The 20,000-nt window shown below is 41.3% G+C and overlaps 1 protein-coding gene across 10 annotated transcripts in view; it reads left to right on the top strand.

Annotated features, from left to right (window-relative positions):
* The first annotated feature begins 3,566 nt into the window (after positions 1–3,566).
* The window catches only part of LOC113569398 (uncharacterized), a 35,791-nt gene continuing 19,357 nt past the window's right edge, over positions 3,567–20,000 (top strand). The window contains exons 1-8 of one of the 10 annotated variants that reach the window (XM_081704920.1): positions 3,567–3,730; positions 6,169–6,234; positions 9,127–9,174; positions 11,413–11,769; positions 11,887–12,162; positions 12,442–12,537; positions 13,209–13,244; positions 13,518–13,713. In XM_081704920.1, coding sequence (XP_081561046.1) covers positions 6,216–6,234; positions 9,127–9,174; positions 11,413–11,769; positions 11,887–12,162; positions 12,442–12,537; positions 13,209–13,244; positions 13,518–13,713 — 1,028 coding nt within the window. In that variant the 5' untranslated portion in view covers positions 3,567–3,730; positions 6,169–6,215. Of the gene's footprint in view, positions 3,731–5,006; positions 6,035–6,168; positions 6,235–9,126; positions 9,175–11,412; positions 11,770–11,886; positions 12,163–12,441; positions 12,538–13,208; positions 13,245–13,517; positions 13,714–20,000 lie in introns of those variants that run through there. The other 9 variants (XM_081704925.1, XM_081704924.1, XM_081704923.1 and 6 more) reach the window with 9 other exon arrangements.

Consider the following 20,000-nt stretch of genomic DNA (forward strand, 5'->3'; position numbering starts at 1 on the left):
TATACAGTATACAACATGACATACAATTAGATATACAATATACAACATGACATATACAATTAGATATACAATATACAACATATGTACAATTATATATACAATGTAGAACATGACATATACAATTAGATATACAGTATACAACATATGTACAATTATATACAATGTAGAACGTATATAATGAATGTAAGAATACATTGTAATGTATATAATGAGTGTAAGAATACAATGTAATGTATATAATGAGTGTAAGAATACATTGTAATGTGTATAATTATTGTAAGAATACATTGTAATGTATATAATGAATGTTAAGAATACAACGTATTCTTCCTGTAAAAGTGTCCGCCAGAGGGCGCTGTCGACACAGCCCGCAATGAATGGAGGTGAATGGAGCTAAACGATAAAAACGATCAATCAAAATAGATTCTAAATGGTTCCTGGATCTTCCTTTACTGTTGGAAAGTAGAAATATGTATTACACTAAATATAGCCAAGAAGGCTTACCCGTATGTTTCCTGTTTCTGCAGCAAACGTGTTTTTGACAGTAGGACGCATTTGTGCTGCTCCTGCGCAGCTCACCAACCCATCAGCACTCAGTAGCAGAAACGCGGCCAAAAACATCCTGGACAAGTGTGAGAAAATATTTGAACTTTTAGCTTTTAGCCGTTCAGCTCCGCTCACCCCCGTTTATTATGGACTCTGTGAGCGCCTCTTGTATCTGCCAAACCCGGAATGTCACACGAGTCGAAGCGAAAGTAAAACGTTTCCAGCGACGTTTGTTCTGCGCAGGAGAGACACGCAGCGGTAGATGCAGTACATGGTAGGAACGCCAGGCGGCGCTGCCGCGGTGCTTAAGAATATAGAAACGTCTTTAAAAACTACAACTTCAACTGGCGTTGCAGTTATGGCCAAGTTTCTGATTATGAAGTTCTCTTTTGGTTATACGAAGCAAAACTCCAACCCCAATTAGTTCCTTTAATTTCTTGTATATGTGGACCGTACTTGTTTACTAAGTGCATGTTACATGTATTTACAGTCATTCTGAACGATTGCTGCTTCTGTGTCTGCAGCAGCGTGCATCAGTTCTTGCAGGGCAGAAACCCCTAAACCAGTGTTAACCCAGACCGCTCTTTGAATGGCCCGTTGTGCTCAATGTCAGGAGATTTTGCATCAGTGACTGTTTCATTTACAGTCACCTGAAGACGTTAGTCGAGTGCAGTTAAGTCGATCGTATATACACTCTCATTTTTCTTCTGTGTCCCTTTAAAATGAAAGCAAATGAGCTCATGTTAAATACACTGATCGCTACACTCCTGCACTTTACGCTGTACTTCTCTACTGGGCGGATGTTACAGAGGTAAGGAAAGTTACTTACTGAACTCACCAGAGCGTCACTTATGCACTGTTTAGATTTGAGTTTTTCTTTTACTAATAAGAGGACACGCCCACAATGAGGAGATGGTGGTGTAGCGTTTTGTTAGACAACTTTTACTTAGAAAAGTAAAGATTTCCTACGATATTTATTTCTTATTACAGTGATTTTGTACCCTTTTAATGTCAGATTTGTTTTCCTTTCTTTTAAGGGTTGCAAGACATTCTGGGATGATTGAATGTTCAGAAAAACTCGGATGGTTCCTCCCTGTTACTAAAAAGACATTTATTGGCAAATGTTCAGAAGTAGAAGGTTTACATTACTTGTAATCTGTATATCTCTTACATCACTGACACTTAGTCCCTAACAATCCCTAATGAATCCCTAACAACTAAAGCTGTTATGAACAATGAGGGTAATAATGACATGGTTAATTTTGGCCTTTTTATTGTGTGTAGTTTCAGTACAGTGTGCTGCTGGTACATCCCTCATACATGTGTTTGTAACGTTGGATGGCTAAGCAGGATGCGGGGACGAGGTACATTCCACATGAACACACGTTTTATTGTACATATAACAGTAATGACTCAAAACACACACACACACACACACACACACACACACACACACAAATTGGGTGAAACACTGACAACCTCAACGATAAAACACGACATATATACACGCATGACAATTACACACAAGGATCAGGTGAGCGACACGAAAGGGCGTGGCAATGCAGACACACACACACACACACACACACACACACACACACACGGAGACGTTTGAAGGGGGAGGGGCCGTATCGTGACATATTTAACATTACATTTGATCTGTTATGTTGACATTACATTTGATCTGTTATGTTAACATTACATTTGATCTGTTATGTTGACATTACATTTGATCTGTTATGTTAACATTACGTTTGATCTGTTATGTTAACATTACGTTTGATCTTATGTTAACATTACATTTGAACTGTAAATTATTTACATTATAATTCTGTGTGGAACAAATACATTTCTTCATAGATTTTGGATTAACACTGCTTTGATAATTTACTATACGAGATAATGTTCACAGTTTTAATGGTACTGTTTTTTAAATAAACAAAATGATTCTTTACTGTATATGAACACTGTGGCTTAATCTTCACTAAAATCCTGATGTAAAACTTCTTAGAAGGTGGTGTAGACTGGAGTAAATTGTCAGATTCCTTCAGCAAGAGTTTGTTCAACATTTCCACGTTCTCACACTGAAACACTCCCCTCACTTTGTACCAGATTACAGAGGAAAAGGAACAAGAGGAGTTCTGGGAGGGTTTTATTCCTCTATAATCTGGGAGGGTTTTATTCCTGTATAATCTGGGAGGGTTTTATTCCTCTATAATCTGGGAGGGTTTTATTCCTGTATAATCTGGGAGGGTTTTATTCCTCTATAATCTGGGAGGGTTTTATTCCTCTATAATCTGGGAGGGTTTTATTCCTGTATAATCTGGGAGGGTTTTATTCCTCTATAATCTGGGAGGGTTTTATTCCTCTATAATCTGGGAGGGTTTTATTCCTCTATAATCTGGGAGGGTTTTATTCCTCTATAATCTGGGAGGGTTTTATTCCTGTATAATCTGGGAGGGTTTTATTCCTCTATAATCTGGGAGGGTTTTATTCCTCTATAATCTGGGAGGGTTTTATTCCTGTATAATCTGGGAGGGTTTTATTCCTGTATAATCTGGGAGGGTTTTATTCCTCTATAATCTGGGAGGGTTTTATTCCTGTATAATCTGGGAGGGTTTTATTCCTCTATAATCTATTTATTGTTACGGGACGTTTTGTTTCGTTACGTTCATGTAAAGTAACTGAATCACGTGTTTAAAAACCCGATGTCTTCGTGTTTAAAATGGTCTTTATTTTAAACCTCACACAACATGCTAACCGCTGGTCCTCCGACGACTAAATGTTATTTATCTGACTAAATGTGTGACTCACTGGGTTCAGTGTAATGCAGCGCTGGACATTCAGACCCAGACGGTCAGTAAGCGGGACCGGAGCCATGCAGGAAGAATGACGTGAGAACCAGCCAATGAAAACCATTAGGGGGGCGTCCATCAGCCAATAGGAATCAACAGCGGGTGTTCATCCGCCAATAAGAATAATCGGGTGCGGCCCGTGGAAAGTAACGTCCAGCGCCGCCATTTTGTGCACACGTTTGCTTCGGTGTAACGGTGCGAGTTTGTTAAACAGTTCCGTGTTTTAAAGGACATTTTTCTAGTGACAGGAAGGTTTTATTCTTCTGACTGAACTCCTGAAGGTTTATTTGTAGCAGATCTGCCGGCGCAGAGTTGGTTTGACAGATCGGGTGAGTTCGCTTTCATTTTGTTTCCTTTTATTGGACTCCAGTTTAGTTTCATTTTCAACAACGAAGGAAATCATAAACCTGAATGAATAACACGCATTAATTACACGTTAATGTCTAATGTAGGTGCTTCTGCGTTGGTTCTTCGGTCTGTATTGATACAGCGGTTTAGGTTACGGTTCCGTTAACCGTGTTTGACGAACGGCGGCCAGTTTAACCGCAGCACGGATGAACTGTTGTGCTCAGATAAGTAAAGACTTAAGCATCGCTGTTGTTTTGTATGACATTCTCATTTCTACCAGTAAGACTATAAATCTACAAACTAAGACATAAAATCAGACCCCTAGCAGGGCCCCACTCTGAAGTTTCTCAGATGGGTGCGGCCACACTGAACACGCAGCTGTGCGTCGAGCACAGTGGAAGCGGGACACACCTTAATACTACATCTGAACTTTATGAACCTCCATCTAAACACCATCTAAACACCATCTAAACAGAGGGACACACCTTAATACTACATCTGAACTTTATGAACCTCCATCTAAACACCATCTACACATCATGTAAACAGAGGGACACACCTTAATACTACATCTGAACTTTATGAACCTCCATCTAAACACCATCTACACACCATCTAAACATCATCTAAACAGAGGGACACACCTTAATACTACATCTTAACTTTATGAACCTCCATCTACACACCATCTAAACATCATCTAAACAGAGGGACACACCTTAATACTACATCTGAACTTTATGAACCTCCATCTAAACACCATCTAAACATCATCTAAACAGAGGGACACACCTTAATACTACATCTGAACTTTATGAACCTCCATCTAAACACCATCTACACACCATCTAAACATCATCTAAACAGAGGGACACACCTTAATACTACATCTTAACTTTATGAACCTCCATCTACACACCATCTAAACATCATCTAAACAGAGGGACACACCTTAATACTACATCTGAACTTTATGAACCTCCATCTAAACACCATCTAAACATCATCTAAACAGGGGGACACACCTTAATACTACATCTGAACTTTATGAACCTCCATCTAAACATCATCTAGACAGAGGGACACACCTTAATACTACATCTTAACTTTATGAACCTCCATCTAAACACCATCTACACACCATCTAAACAAAGGGACACACCTTAATACTACATCTTAACTTTATGAACCTCCATCTAAACACCATCTACACACCATCTAAACAAAGGGACACACCTTAATACTACAGCTTAACTTTATGAACCTCCATCTAAACATCATCTAAACAGTGGGACACACCTTAGTACTACAGCTACCATTTAAACATCATCTAAACAGTGGGACACACCTTAGTACTACAGCTACTATTTAAACATCATCTAAAAAGAGGGACACACCTTAGTACTACATCTACCATCTAAACACCATCTACACAGCGGGACACAACTTAGTTCATAAAGTTAAGATGTAGTACCATCATCTAAACAGTCCTAATTATTTCACTATTTATGAAGGTTATTATTATTTCTGGTTTATTAAGTACACCCTCTCCCCGGTTGCGGATAAATTGCATATTATATAAAGTTGTGACATGACTGAAGTTTTGTGTAGAAATCAGGCAGCCCAGCTAAAGTCCAGTTAGACGTTAAAGCGAAGGCTCGCTCTCTCTCTGTGTGTGTCTCTCTCTCTCTGTCTCTTTCGCCGTCTCTCTCTCTCTCTCTCTCTCTCTCTCTCTCTCTCTCTCACTCTCATGCTCTGCATCCAAGTAATAATTCTTCCCATTTTGGAAAGGCATTTCCAGTGTTAACTCTTTTCTTATCATGACGTTTTTTTGGAAGCACAGCGTGGGTCTTTTGCTGACTAGAACCTGGTGATGCAGGGTGCTTGCTGGATTCCATTATGTTTTCTTAGCCAATCAGCTGGAGATGTGGGCGGAGTAATGGGGGTGTAGGAGTGTCTCAAAGAGATTGACAGGAGGTCAGTGTAAACACAGACAAGCCTCCAGTCAAGGGGGCAGTTTTTCAAACATGCAGCTGATACACATGTGCTGATGCCACTGCTAATATAACAGGTCTTATTATCACGTTCTCTATATTTCACAGTTTATTTGAGTTATTGAAGGGGGGCAATTAATGCACCTTTAAGAGCATCCTGTCACGATCCCCCTCTGCTAGCGTCGCGGTTCCCTTGGTAACCGATCCTTGTGTGTTGTTCTCTGGTCTTTTCCCTTGTTTTGCATCTCCGCCCCTCATCACCATCACCTGTTCCTCACCGTCCCTCACTAGGTGTGTATTTAAACCTGGTCATTGCTCTTCACTACCAATCTCCCTCAGTCTGTCCATTCCTCTCGTTTAAACATTTCTTGTACTTTGTACATTTTCTATGTCAAAGGCTCAAAGAGGCTTTATTGTCATTTCAGCTGTATACAAGTACACAGCAACAACGAAACAATGTTCCTCCAGGACCATGGTGCAACACAGAACAAGTACAACAGACAACACACTACACAAACAATACTGTGCAATAATGTCATACAATAAATAAATACAGGACAGGACCAATACACAATGAACAGACAGTGCATTTATTTTGACCAGTACAGTACTGGGAATATGTAAAGTGGGTTGTGCATAGCAGTCAGTGACATGCTATACTGAACATAGCAGTCACCAGTAGCAGCCAGAACAGTTCAGATTACAGTGCTGATGTAGTACAGTACTCTAGCAGCCATCTCTTTATAGTTCTCCATTTAGCCTGATTCATTTAGTCAGATCTCTGTCTTATATATTTAGTTCTCTGTCCTTAGGTTGCCCAGTCGTTGCTCATTTTTTCAAGTTCCCCCTTTTATCGTAACCGTAGTCAGTCCAAGTCTGCTGTATTCCACTTAGTACTTGCTGATGGGCTGTCTGTGGATGCCTTAGTCCCTTCCCAGTTGTGCTGTGCTCAGCCCAGTTCTTCTATTGGCTTTTAAGTGTAGTTGGTCATATCTAGTTCCCTCTTCCCTGTTTATCTGGTGATGTTCATTGGCTGTTGTTCTCCCCAGTTCTGCTCACCCTGTACATGATATCTGGGTTGTTTTGGTCTCTCATTTATTTTCTTGACATGTCTGTTCTTTGGTTTGGTATCTCAGTCGTCTGATTATATTTCTTATTTTGTATTGGTGTTCAGTCTCAGATGACTGTGGCTATTTGAACTTTGGTGACTCAGTATGAATTAGATCATAAGAAGTCGAGCATCTCCCTCATTCACTTTACTGAGACATAAAACTAACAAGTGTGGCAGGTGCAGGGATGGGGACGCAGGGTTAGTTGGTTGTGTTTCAGTAAAAATAAGGAAGAACGCTTCACTGGTGCTGTGGGTCGGGCGGCCTCTTCTCTCCTCTCGGGTCGTATGGGCCACTGCGCATGAAAATGACCTTCTACACCACGATGGAGGCACAGACCAGGGAGATGCGTCTGTTCCTCTCATGCTTTGATCTCTCCACTTGCATGGACGTCACTTCATCCATGATCCAGACGTTGGGAGAGGAGTGAAAGTGAACCACTCTCATAGACTGCTGGACTGTCTTGTCTTGAGCAGTGGGTGCATTGTAGGTTATCGATGGTAATAGTGTAGTTCCTAAATCCCCAGTCAGCTAGTCTTAGTCAAACATTCAAATATAAAATGAAGATGCAGACTTCAGAATCAGTAGAAGAGAATAGCTAGTCCATCCTTTATTGCAGGTTAACGTTAACAAGCGTTATTGAGGCACCTCCAGAGAATGTCTAACAATCAAACAAAGAACTCACATTTTTATACACTGGTCAGAAGTCATTATGTATTTACATTTTTACACACTAGTGTTTGCATTCGCTACCATTACATCCAAACCATACATTAGTCAACATATGCAAGCTGATATTCAACACCCACACCAGTAGGAACCCGTTACCACCGCATTCCAAGAGAAGATTCTCTTGACCTTGTCCTGAAGAAGATTGTTTTACTATACGGTCCTGAGCCTGGTGGAGAGGTCATATCTTACCCTGAGGCCCACCAAAGCCTACCCAGGATCCTTTGCTGAAGCCTGCAGAGGCCTCTACCCTGTATGCAAATCATTCTGAAAGGACACAGACTCTCTACACTCCCTTCTGTTTTACTTTATTAATCTGTCTAATGCACTGTTAGGCCTCTGTTCCCTGTTAACACTCTTTTATTTCCTCAGTAGCTAGTTGTGAGATCAGAAAGGTTTGTGTAGTAGACCTGTAGTTCCCTCATGAGCCCCCTGTGAAACACTCTTCTCAGAGCTGTCGGACTCCACCCACTGCCTGCAGCGATAGTGCAGAACTCTCTCACGTACTGTTACTGTGTCTCCCTTCCTGGGGCTGGGTAGTCCAATGCAGCTTTAAACAGAGTACAGAACGCTCCTTCTGACTGTAGAGACGGACCCTGACTCTCCCTAGTTCTTAGAGAATAACGCAGGGTTGGCGTTGGTGACCAGGAGATCACAAATCCAGGGTCAGAATCGGTAGCCTGAGTCCAGAAGGTACCGAACGTCAGGGAGTGAAGCGTAATCTGGGAAGAAATGGAGATGGTACGATGGCATGCAGACTGAGATGGTAAAACTTTACAAAGAAGGCAGTGAGGAGAGTGTACGTAAGAGGACAGAGAGTGATTTAGTAGGAAGAAGAGGCGTTGCACAGTAGTGCTCAGGAGAAGGAGATCTGCTTGGCTGGAGCGTCTCCCTGCAGTGGGAGAATCTGGCTGTGGTAAACCTACCCTGTAGACTCAGAGTGTGGTGTTAATTATATGACGGTAGACTCAGGGTGTGGTGTTAATTATACGACGGTAGACTCGGGGTGCGGTGTTAATTATACGACGGTAGACTCGGGGTGCGGTGTTAATTATACGACGGTAGACTCGGGGTGCGGTGTTAATTATACGACGGTAGACTCGGGGTGCGGTGTTAATTATATGATGGTAGACTCAGGGTGTGGTGTTAATTATACGACGGTAGACTCAGGGTGGTGTTAATTATATGATGGTAGACTCAGGGTGTGGTGTTAATTATACGACGGTAGGCTCAGGGTGTGGTGTTAATTATATGACGGTAGACTCAGGGTGTGGAATCCATCATGCATGCCCACAGCTGTATTTACAGTTCCATCTGTAATTTGTAAAGAGCTAAAACTCCTCAGATGTCTGTGGACCCTTTAAATCATGTGCTGTAGGAGCCGTTCAGGGAGCAGACAAACAGTGACACCTGCTGGTGACTTTATGATCTGGACTAAACTTTGTGCTTTTAGTGTTTCAAAACAGTTTAAATGTAAGCATGTTGTGTTCAGTTGTGAGAGAGTTTAATGTATATACACTAATATGCCACCTTGTTCTCTTTCAGAGATGAAGTGTGTTTGGGTGATTCTGTTCCTCCACTGGTCTCTCTCAGGTACAGTAACCTCCATCACATGACATGCTGGTCAGACTCCTCAACATCAAGAGTCACAGCACTGCACATATTAGAGACATTTTACACAGCACACGTCACACTGGGGAGGAAATGTGTCCTGTTCAGTTATTACTTCCTCTTAGCTACCGTGTGTGTGAACTGAAGAGAAAAATGTCTGTTACAAAATATTAGTTAATACATTTCAGAGGCTGCACCTAAACTCACCTAATAATAGATTGTCTAAAGAATTATTATATATAGAGATCAATTATTTATTAATTATTTATTTATTGAAGATTATATCATTTGTTCTTGACTGTTATTATAATGAATTATTGTGAATCTTTTTTTTTATTTTCATCTAAACTTAAATCTCAGTGCAGAGTTAAACTGATCTACACACACACTTACACAGTGTTTATAACAGTACAGAGTTAAACTGATCTACACCCAGACGTGTGTGTGTGTGTGTGTGTGTGTGTGTGTGTGTGTGTGTATATAAGTGCGCACACTTCAACAGTAAGCCAAACTCAAACAAACACATGAGTCAGGATGAGTCTCCAGGCTCCTGCTCTTTACTGAGTCCTGCATTCATGCTCCCAATGAATGGGAGTGGAACTATAAGGAAGGAGAATAAACGTACAGTGTGAGTATCTCCACCAGAGCTACAGCTCAGCAGTATGAAGCAGTAAAAGCTGACTGAAGGGCGTGACAGCAAACCCACAAACCGCATGACCTTGGAGAGATGGAGCACCATAGTGAGAACAGTCGTCTCTCCTTCTGACAGTAGTAGGTCGGTTCTGAAATCTGTCGCTAAGGGCGACCATGGTCTTTCTGGTATGGGGACTGGATCGATATATATAAATAAAAATAATCCCTCCGCTGCTGTGGAATGACGGATGTACCATCCTGCAGACGCCTCGGTGATGTAGTCCTCCATGGCCTTATTGTCTGTGGTAGAGGATACGGACAGCAGGGTGAGCCCTTCCACTAGATCTGTGGTGCAGTCACAGGGATGAAGCAGCACAGCTGCTCCCCTCTTACTGTAAACCTGAGCTAGAGAAATGTTGGGGTGAAGCAAAGGCCAAACGTTATTCTGTGTTTTCATGAAGTGATCTGAAATCTAATTATAATGGGCTTTGGTGCTCTCTGTAACAGGTGCAGAGTGGTGCAAGACTGTGTTTGAAAGCATAAAGATGAATAATGTTTCTGGAGTTTCTTAAAGTCAGAGGACTTTGGGTGTGTAAGTGCAGATCAGAGGCTCTGATGCAGGTGGTTTCAAGGCCTCTGTGGAAGTCTAAGGTGGATCACTCTGGACTGATCCTGTGAGAAATGACCAGCAGTATTTGAACAGTGGAAGCAGTGGGGCGGGAGCCCTGCTTTAAATGAAACATCTCTGCTCTCCTCGCCTTGTAGGGGAGGATCAAAAACAGAATGAAATCAGGAGGTGAAAAGGCTACAAGGTCTCTGGTTCTCTCTCCACGCTCGGTGCCGACTGTGTTTACCCACTCCAGCACTCTACCGCACAACAACAACAACAACAACAACTAATAATAATAACAATAATAGCAACACTAATAATAATAATAACAATAATAACAATAATATGATCAATGAAATGCACACAGAGTCTGTACAGGGCGGTCGATGGGCAAAGAACACAGAGCACTGCAGCAAAAACCCCTAACAGCCTGCTGGGTTTCCATTGTACTTTTCCGGTAGAGGAAAGGGAGACCCACTAGTAGCAGGAGTCTGGAGTGTGACCACACCTGGTGTTCTCACCTCACTGGATGTTAATGTTGCCAGGCGATGCGTAAGCGCAGTTACCGAAAGAACCAGCGCAGTAAGATGCTGAGATTGCTGAGCGAGTTCCTCTGCCACGTTGCCTAGTGACTCCAGACGCTGGTGATGCTGATTTAGCAGCTGGCCTTGTGCAGCCAGAGAATCTGGTACCAATCCAGTACCTGCAGATGTTATTATCACAGGGATGGTCCAAATACGTTGTCGTGTGTGTGTGTGGTAGTGATGAATAAAAACAGATACAGAAGTGTCTCCATGTTCATGCCTGTAACATTAATCTTTGTCTTTATTCCATCACATGTGGATCATGAATATTCCCCCAAATGTCCTTTACTGCACATGGTGTGTAATCACCTCTTTATACCTCAGCCATAATGGTGTGTGTGTAATGTGTGGAGTGCATGTGAACATCCAGCATGGTGATGTTTCTCATTGTAGGAGCTCAGAGGTTTAAACTGGAGGGTCCAGCTGTGCCTGTTGTTGCTGCTCCTGGTTCTGACATCGTTCTGCCGTGTTCCATCAAACCCACCATGAGTGCTGTGGACATGGAAGTGAAGTGGAGCAGACAGGATCTAGGAGACATCCTGGTGCACCACTATATGAATAAAGAAGACAAGAACAATGATCAGGATCGTTCCTACAGAGGGAGAACAGCTCTGTTCAAAGAGAAGCTACAGTATGGCGACACCTCACTGCTACTGAACAACGTTAAAGTGTCTGATGGAGGACAGTACACATGTCGTGTTGATTCTGCCCAATGGAATGATCAAATCAGTGTTCTACTGAAAATTGAAGGTGAATTTCACTGCATTTCAAACATACTTTTAAATAATAGATACTGTTTTAATAAGTGTTTATGTAAGCAGGAAACAGGATGGTGCTATTTCAGTCTTTGGTCTTTTTAATCCACAGCTGTTGGAAGAACCCCAGAGATCACTGTACTGGGCACTGATGCCTCAGGTGGGGTTCTTCTACAGTGTGACTCTAAGGGCTGGTGGCCTGTACCTGAACTCCAGTGGCTGGACAGTAAAGGAGTAGAAGTGCCTGCTGGAGTAAAAGAGTCATGTGAAGATGGTAAAGGGTTTTATGTGAGACGCCGCCTCACTGCACACAAGAGTGACACCAACACCTACATCTGCAGAGTGAAAGGGGGGCAGAACGTGATGGAGGAAAAGATCGACATCACTGGTAATTTATAGTACTGGAAAACATCACTGGTGATTTACACTACTGAAGTACATCACTGGTGATTTACACTACTGGAAAACATAAATGGTGATTTACACTACTGGTAAACATTCAGAATACTCACAAATTACTTAATTACCACAGTATAAGTACATTTATGAGTGTTTTTATAATTGCTTATAATGTGCTATTGTTTAGCCTTTTATTCTCTTCTTTCTTGAAGCAATATGTGACTGCACAGATGGATATTTAATCTGAATCTTTTTCATTGTGTTCCAGATCACTTGCTCATAAATGTGGCAACCATCGTTGTTCCAGTTGTAGTGCTCCTGCTCTCAGCACTCGTGGGTGTTGTCGTGTATTACAGATGGAGAGGTAAACCTGTATCTGTCACTCAGTATATTCCTGTCCCACAGTCCTCATATCTAGTCTGTCTGTGTCAGGAGTGTCTCATATTACGTTCCAGTTCTCCAGAACCGAACAGTTGATCATTAAATGATGGAATGTGTCTGAAGGTGTTTGTGCTTATGCTGAAAGGTCACCTAACGTTCTGAAGATGCACAATCTGTAACACTGTTGATTTTACTTCATCAGTTCCAGCTACACTAGCAGCTCATCCATGACTAGATAATCACTGTAACATTACTGATTCTGAGATCATCTGTTTGTGTGATGCTAAACCACAGCCAAAGAAACATTTATTATTATTCAAATGCCACATATTTAGACATTCACACTATTACAGTGTGCTGAGGTCAATTACAGATGTGCTCTAAGAAGATAAAATAAGTCATATATGAAAACTCACAAATCATCACACATCACACACATCAGCCATCGTCAGTACGTCTGAAACTCGTCTCTGTACTAATGAGATCAGAAGTGGTTCTGTTCTCTTCCTGTCAGTGTGAGCTGTGCTAACAGATTCAGTCTGTTCCTTTGGGTGGGATCACAAATAGCTTGTGTGTACTGATGTTCACATTTTATTTAGACACACATAAAACAATAAGTATCTGTTTGGTGATGTTACATTTCTCTGCTTTCAGCTAAACAGGAAAAAGTGAAGAGAGACATTGAGACAGGTAAACTCCATTTATTTAGTTTTCTGTAGTCGGGCTTTTCCATTTTAACAGGATCTGATGTTACCTGTAACACAACGGGTTTGATCAAACAATATCACTAGAGGGAAACAGAGGGACTGATTTACATACACAAGAAATAAGAACTCCAGAGTTAGAGACACTGTGTGTATAGAAAAGTAACCCCATCAGTGTGGGGGGGGATAATTAATTAGAGAGAATTTGTACTTCCACTGTGTGAATGAACTTAATGATCCTTCTGTCTTGTGTGAACAGCTAACTTGTGCATGAGGAGAGGAGGTGAAGATCGTCTCCATGGGATGAACTTCACTGATGCTCAGTGGGCATATGTGGAACACACTCTACTTACTTCAGAAGAGGATATGAAGGAGTTTGACCTGAGCAAATATGACCGATCAGAGGAAGGTTTTCTGAAGCTCCAGAAAGTGGTCAAATCATGCAGAAAAGCACAGTGAGTATTTTCCTTACGGACTCTTAGTGCTTTAACTGTGTGTGTGTGTGTGTGTGTGTGTGTGTGTGTGTGTGTGTGTGTGTGTGTGTGTGTGTGTGAGAGTGTTCCTTATAGCTCTGTTATGTAGAGATGGAGGGTCCTACAGTATAGTTAAGACAGCGTTTATTACACAGTATTGTTGATTAATACATTATACATTGTTTTTTTAATGTGTGATTGAAGTGTAAGACCAAGTCCATGGTAACCATACACAAGCTAATCTAATATGAACAGTGTAGTTTACTGGACAGTCTACAGTCACATGACCTTTGACCTCCATTTATTATGCCGACTCGATGACGCCCCATGTGTGAGTTTAGTGAGACTGTTTTACTCTTGTGTAACATCTGGATAAAATGGATCCTGGTGTGGTTTGATTAATCAGATTTAAATCCATTTGAAATGTGTCTGCGTGCATTTACATCTGCATTTATATGTGGATGAACCTCATTTGTTTATATATAGTGAAGAAAGACTAAACCTAAAGTTGAGTGGTCCTAACCCATCCCAGATCTTCCCTGTGAGCTCCACCTAGTCACTGATGAAGTATAATAGCGATCCTAACCCATCCCAGACCTTCCCTGTGAGCTCCAACTAGTTGCTGTTGAAGCATCTGAATGGTCTTCTAAACCATCACAGTCTTGGTTGTGATCAGAGATTAGTGTGTGCCAGACTTTTCCAAATGGATTATTTTTCCTTCAGCATATACGTAATTCTCTCCAGATATAGAGAACTTGTTGTTCTGTAATCCACAGTCTAAGTAAAGGTAATTCTGCCATCTTCCATAGTTACAGAATAATCTATTAGCAATAATTAGACCACAGCAAATGAGACGTTGCTGAGCTGACTTCAGTCTTAGGACAGTTTCAGATATTTCAGTATTATCAGGACTGTGTCAGGCTCCACACTTGCCTCTAGAATGTCGGAGAAGATTTGGATCCAGAAATGGTGAAGTTTGGGACAGACTGTAGGAATGTGATGGTGTGTCTTCATTTCACTGACGCTTCTCTCACAGAGACGACGTCTGGAAATAGACCATGTAATTTCACTCTGGAATAGTGCAGTCTGTGTAGGTCTTTAAACTGGATTAGTGTATTTAAACTGGATTAGACAGTATTTTGTATTGACAGAGCGACTGTGAATGTGAGCAAGACTGCCATCTCGTATATAAGTAGATATTTGCATATTCAGTTCCCTTTCTCATGTATTCTGAATAGTCTCATAGCAGGAGTTTTGGAGCTTTGAAAAGCATTGGACAGATAAGAAATCCACCAGTAGCTTGGTCTGGTTTTGCCGCGGCACAGTCAGGTCGGTGTATTTCTACAGAGTCTCTGACAGGATTCTGTGGAATGTAGTCCGCTGGGAACTGCAGATGTTACCCAGATGTGAATTTATGTAGCGTCTGACTGCAGATGTCTGAACATGTGACTTGGAGGCAAGTTCTCCTGCTGTTAGCTGCTGAAAGGAAGCCAATGTTCCTTCTGAGTATAAAGCAGCAGTTGAATGTAGGCCAGAGTCTTTCCACAGGCCAAGAGAAGCACCCCCAGGTTTAAGGAGAAGATGACCAGCTTGATGTGGTGAAGAGTAGAAGTGTTTAATACTCAGCAGCCAGTGCTCCATTCAGGCTGGATTTGTAGAGATGATATTTAGTGATTCTACAGGGTGTGTAAGATAGAGAATGATAATGTATTCAGTTGTTAAAAGAAATGATTTCTGTGTCATATATAACAGCTGTGGAGAAAGACCATTTTAATTAACCAGCAGGAAAACATCAGAAGTGACTGGATGAACACAAGTTATAAACTTTTTTGTTTTTAAATGAGGTTTTACTTTCATTTTCCATTTAAGACTGTAAACAAGAGCCACAAAACCAAACTCAGTCAGCGTTAAACACTGTGTAGCCACATAAACTATCCAACAAATGAAACACGTGCCACTGTAACGGCCCGAGTGCCACAGCGTGAGGAGCAGGACACACACACTCCCTCGACGTAGACACGTTTATTAGCCAGACACGAATGACTAACACAATAACACTCACATGGATCAGGCAGGGTGAACACGGGCAGAGGCAGACGCAGCTCACAAACATAACATGCATCACGAACAGGATCACCATTAAAGACCAGCAAGGATGCAAACACCAGCAGAGGTTTAAATACCTACAAACACAATGACATGAAACCAGGTGCAGGTGTGTTAAACATGGGCGTGGTTACAAATGAGTGTGTGTGAACTCCCACTGCACACGGCGGGACGTACCACGTGAACAGTGGGAAGAGGAGCGTTCTGTGGCAGCTGGAAGGTTGTAGAGTAATCAATCCTGTTTCTATAGAAACCACCAGAGTAATCAATCCTGTTTCTATAGAAACCACATGACGGAAACAAATTGTATCATTATTATTATTTACAGTTATAAAGCACCTTTCTGAAACTCAATGATGCTTTACAAACAAACTCAACTTTTACAGTCACACACACACACGCGCACACACACACACACACACACACACACACACACACACACACACACACACACACACACACACCAGTTTCAACTTTTGTGTCCAGTCTCCAGAGCACAGCACATCTAAACTCTGGGTTAAGAACAGGTGTGTCACATGACCCAGACTAAGTGAAGCGTCTCACCTGTTTTGACAGGTGTCGTACGGTACCTGCTGCTCTTACATTTGACTGACAGTGTCTGAAACAAACCTGATCACACGTCTGTCTGATGCTCCACAAATGCTTAAGTCAAATATTAAATATCTAACATTAAATAGCTAAACATCTAATATTAAATATCCAACTAACATTAAATATCTAACTAACATTTAAATATCTAGCCATCTAATATTAATTATCTAACTAACATTAAATATCTAATATTAAATATTTAACCATCTAATATTAAATATGTAATATTTAAATATCTGTCATATTAATGTTCTAACTGTCTAACTGGTTTCCATTTATGTCTGTTATTCATTTGAATCTTTTAAAACTGATGGCATGCTTGATTTTTATCTGAGTGTTTGTGGGTAAAAATGTTTTGGGCACCATTTTGTTCTCGTGGTCAGTCACTACCTACTTTGAAAAATCACAGCATAATTTAAACAGTTTATAACTCTTTCTGCAGAACATGTATTCCCAAGTCTGCACTGTGTAGCTACAACAAACTATTATTTCTTACCTGAGTGCTGTTTAACAATATTTGGGTAACAGCTATACCACTATTGTAATGCATCTACACCACTATTGTAATGCATCTACACCACTATTGTAATGCATCTACAGCACTATTGTAATGCAGCTATACCACTATTGTAATGCATCTACAGCACTATTGTAATGCATCTATAGCACTATTGTAATACATCTATACCACTATTGTAATGCATCTACACCACTATTGTAATGCAGCTACACCACTACTGTAATACATCTATAGCACTATTGTAATACATCTACAGCACTATTGTAATGCATCTATACCAATATCGTAATGCATCTATAACACTATTGTAATACATCTACAGCACTATTGTAATGCATCTATACCTCTAGTGTAATGCATCTACAGCACTATTGTAATACACCTATAGCACTATTGTAATGCATCTATACCTCTATTGTAATGCATCTATAGCACTATTGTAATGCATCTATACCACTATTGTAATGCATCTATAGCACTATTGTAATGCATCTATAACACTATTGTAATGCATCTATAGCACTATTGTAATGCATCTATAACACTACTGTTTAGTTAGCAGTGTTGGGCTTTCATACATGAACTTTAAAAGCTCAGTTGTGGTCTGGGATGGTCAGATGGTTTCTATGCAGGTACTGAAAAGAGACATTTCTATAAAAGCTTGAAGACAGGAGATTATCATTAGAGACGCCCAGAAAAGTACAAATTAATCAAAACTCTGTGACTGTATGTAGTAAGTAAATGTAGATGATTATCATCCACCTTCACATATTACCAGCAGACTAGCAGAGATGAGCGAGCTCCTCCCTCAAATTCCATCAAGCTTTTCACTTTTACTCTCTCTCTCTGTTTCACTCGCTGTCTGTTTCACTCACGCTCCCTCTCTCTCTCCCTCCCTCTCTCCCTCTCTCTCTCCCTCTCTCTCTCTCCCTCTCTCTCTCTCCCTCTCTCTCTCTCTCTCTCTCTCGTGCATTTCCAGTCACTTGTGCACACTTTCACTCTTGCGCGTGCGTTTCCGCTCTCACACAGATTCACTCTTGCGCGTCCTGAACGGCGTTTGTCCTAAACGTTGCTTCATATGATCTAGACACCGAGAGATGAGTGAGAACTTTGAGATAAAGGAGATCTCATGGATTGATGCCTACCAGACAGCTACAACTAACCTGATGTGAATTTGTGCTAGTGATATTTAATTGAGCTCAGCTGTATCACTAATTATGCATTATGTCCTGTTTAGAATTCAGGGTTGTTTTTTTGTCTGATATAGAATTTGGATCTTTTCCTCACTGGACTTTGATGGCAAGCCCACCCCAGACCTAAACCTGGTTAGCTAAGATGTCCCATCACCAGACAACACACAGTTAGAACTGAGATTCAGGCTTTCTGTTTATTCAGGTGTTTTACGAGATCAAAACCCCAGAGCAGTAACTCACCTTTTCCACTTATTTCCACTTTTCTCCGCAAAGGTGAACAGAATCCTCACATTGAAAGTGAAGACAACTGACGTTCGTCTCTTCACGTTGACGAGTGTTTTCTGTATTAACTGATTTAAAGTGTCTCCGGCATTCAGAGTTAAATTCAGAATCATTTGTTAGAAGTCACAGTGATTTGTAAATACTGATTTATTGAATCCTTTATTGAACTGTAGCTTGCTATGATGGTATTTAAGTTGGACACTGTTACATCTGTACCTGGGTATCAGGTTAGTTGTTCACTATCAGACGCTAGATCTTGAGAATAAGTGCATGTGTGTATGTTCTTGTTTTAATAAATGGAAGCTTGTTAATGTTCCAAAAGGGGTTTGAGATGTGGCAGGGGTCTTGTGTAGTCGGGTCTTCCCGACTCCATAGCCGACCTGTTGCCTGAGTAGTTCAGATTTACCTGCTACACTCTCATCAGCTTGTAGGAGAGGAATCTCCTCACTGCACGGACACACCAGTCAAAGGCCACACGCTCCTGTAGCTGCTGCGCTGGCTGTAGTGCTGCTGACTACAGTATATGATCTACAGCGCAGTTGTCATCATCAGTAACACACACACGACTGGGTGCCACATGCGTGCAATTCAGGTAACATGTACATGGAGAGTAAATCTAAAGGTTAGTGAGGCGGGAGTCTGCAGGTTAGAGTAGCAGGTGTTTGGCAAGCTTGCTGGGTGTAGCAGAAAGATTCTGGGTGTGTCAACAGGTGGGCGTGTTGACAGGAAGTGTCCTGAGAGTAGGTGGAGCCACACACGTAACTTCCTTTGTGATTTCTGGACTGTGACGTCCTCCGTACCGTCAGTGGGCGTGTCCCTCTGGCTGGGTGCTGGACACATCATGACAAGGTCTTCCTAAATGTCTTACACATGAAACTGTTAATCACTTAAAATAACCTCACAAATGTTAATAATCACAACAGAAAAAATATTTATTTATTGAAACACTTTGTCTATTACATTCTCAATATCTTTCTGGCATTCTGTTTTTTTTGTGTGGTGATTTGTTTTCCTCTAAATATTTATTGATCAATACTCTGCATCAATACCCTGGCATAACCCACCAAAATAATCAGTTCAGACTTTATCAGTGTTGGTCTGAGTGGCTTCAGTTAACATTATCAAGATGTGATGTTAGCAAAAGTGGCCAGTAGGTGTCACTGTGGAGATCAGTGTGGGATTGTTACAAAAACTCAAATTCAAACACAGTACGTTTACGTGCTTTTCAGTGTGTCCTAATGTGTGTACTGTACCCGTGTTTACATGTGTGTACAGCTCACTATCATAACAGACGTAACGTAGAGGTGTATTGGAGAGACACCACACCTGGACGTACTGGTGCCAGAATTCCTCGACCCACTCACTGTTCCTTTCAAAAAGAACTGTGTCTGACCGTCTCATCCGAACTCTGTGATTGGTCAGAGTCTCAGCAATGCTAGTCAGGGTGATGCTTCCCAGACTGTGAAATTTCACCAGCCTCTCAGTGATGGGCGTGGGCTCGTCATGTGGTCTATGATGGTGACTCTTACACCTCCCCCCTGAATAAATATTATTTT

The sequence above is a fragment of the Electrophorus electricus genome, chromosome 21 (assembly GCF_041902795.1).
Source record: "Electrophorus electricus isolate QZ-2024a chromosome 21, ASM4190279v1, whole genome shotgun sequence".
In the NCBI taxonomy this organism is placed as follows: domain Eukaryota; kingdom Metazoa; phylum Chordata; class Actinopteri; order Gymnotiformes; family Gymnotidae; genus Electrophorus; species Electrophorus electricus.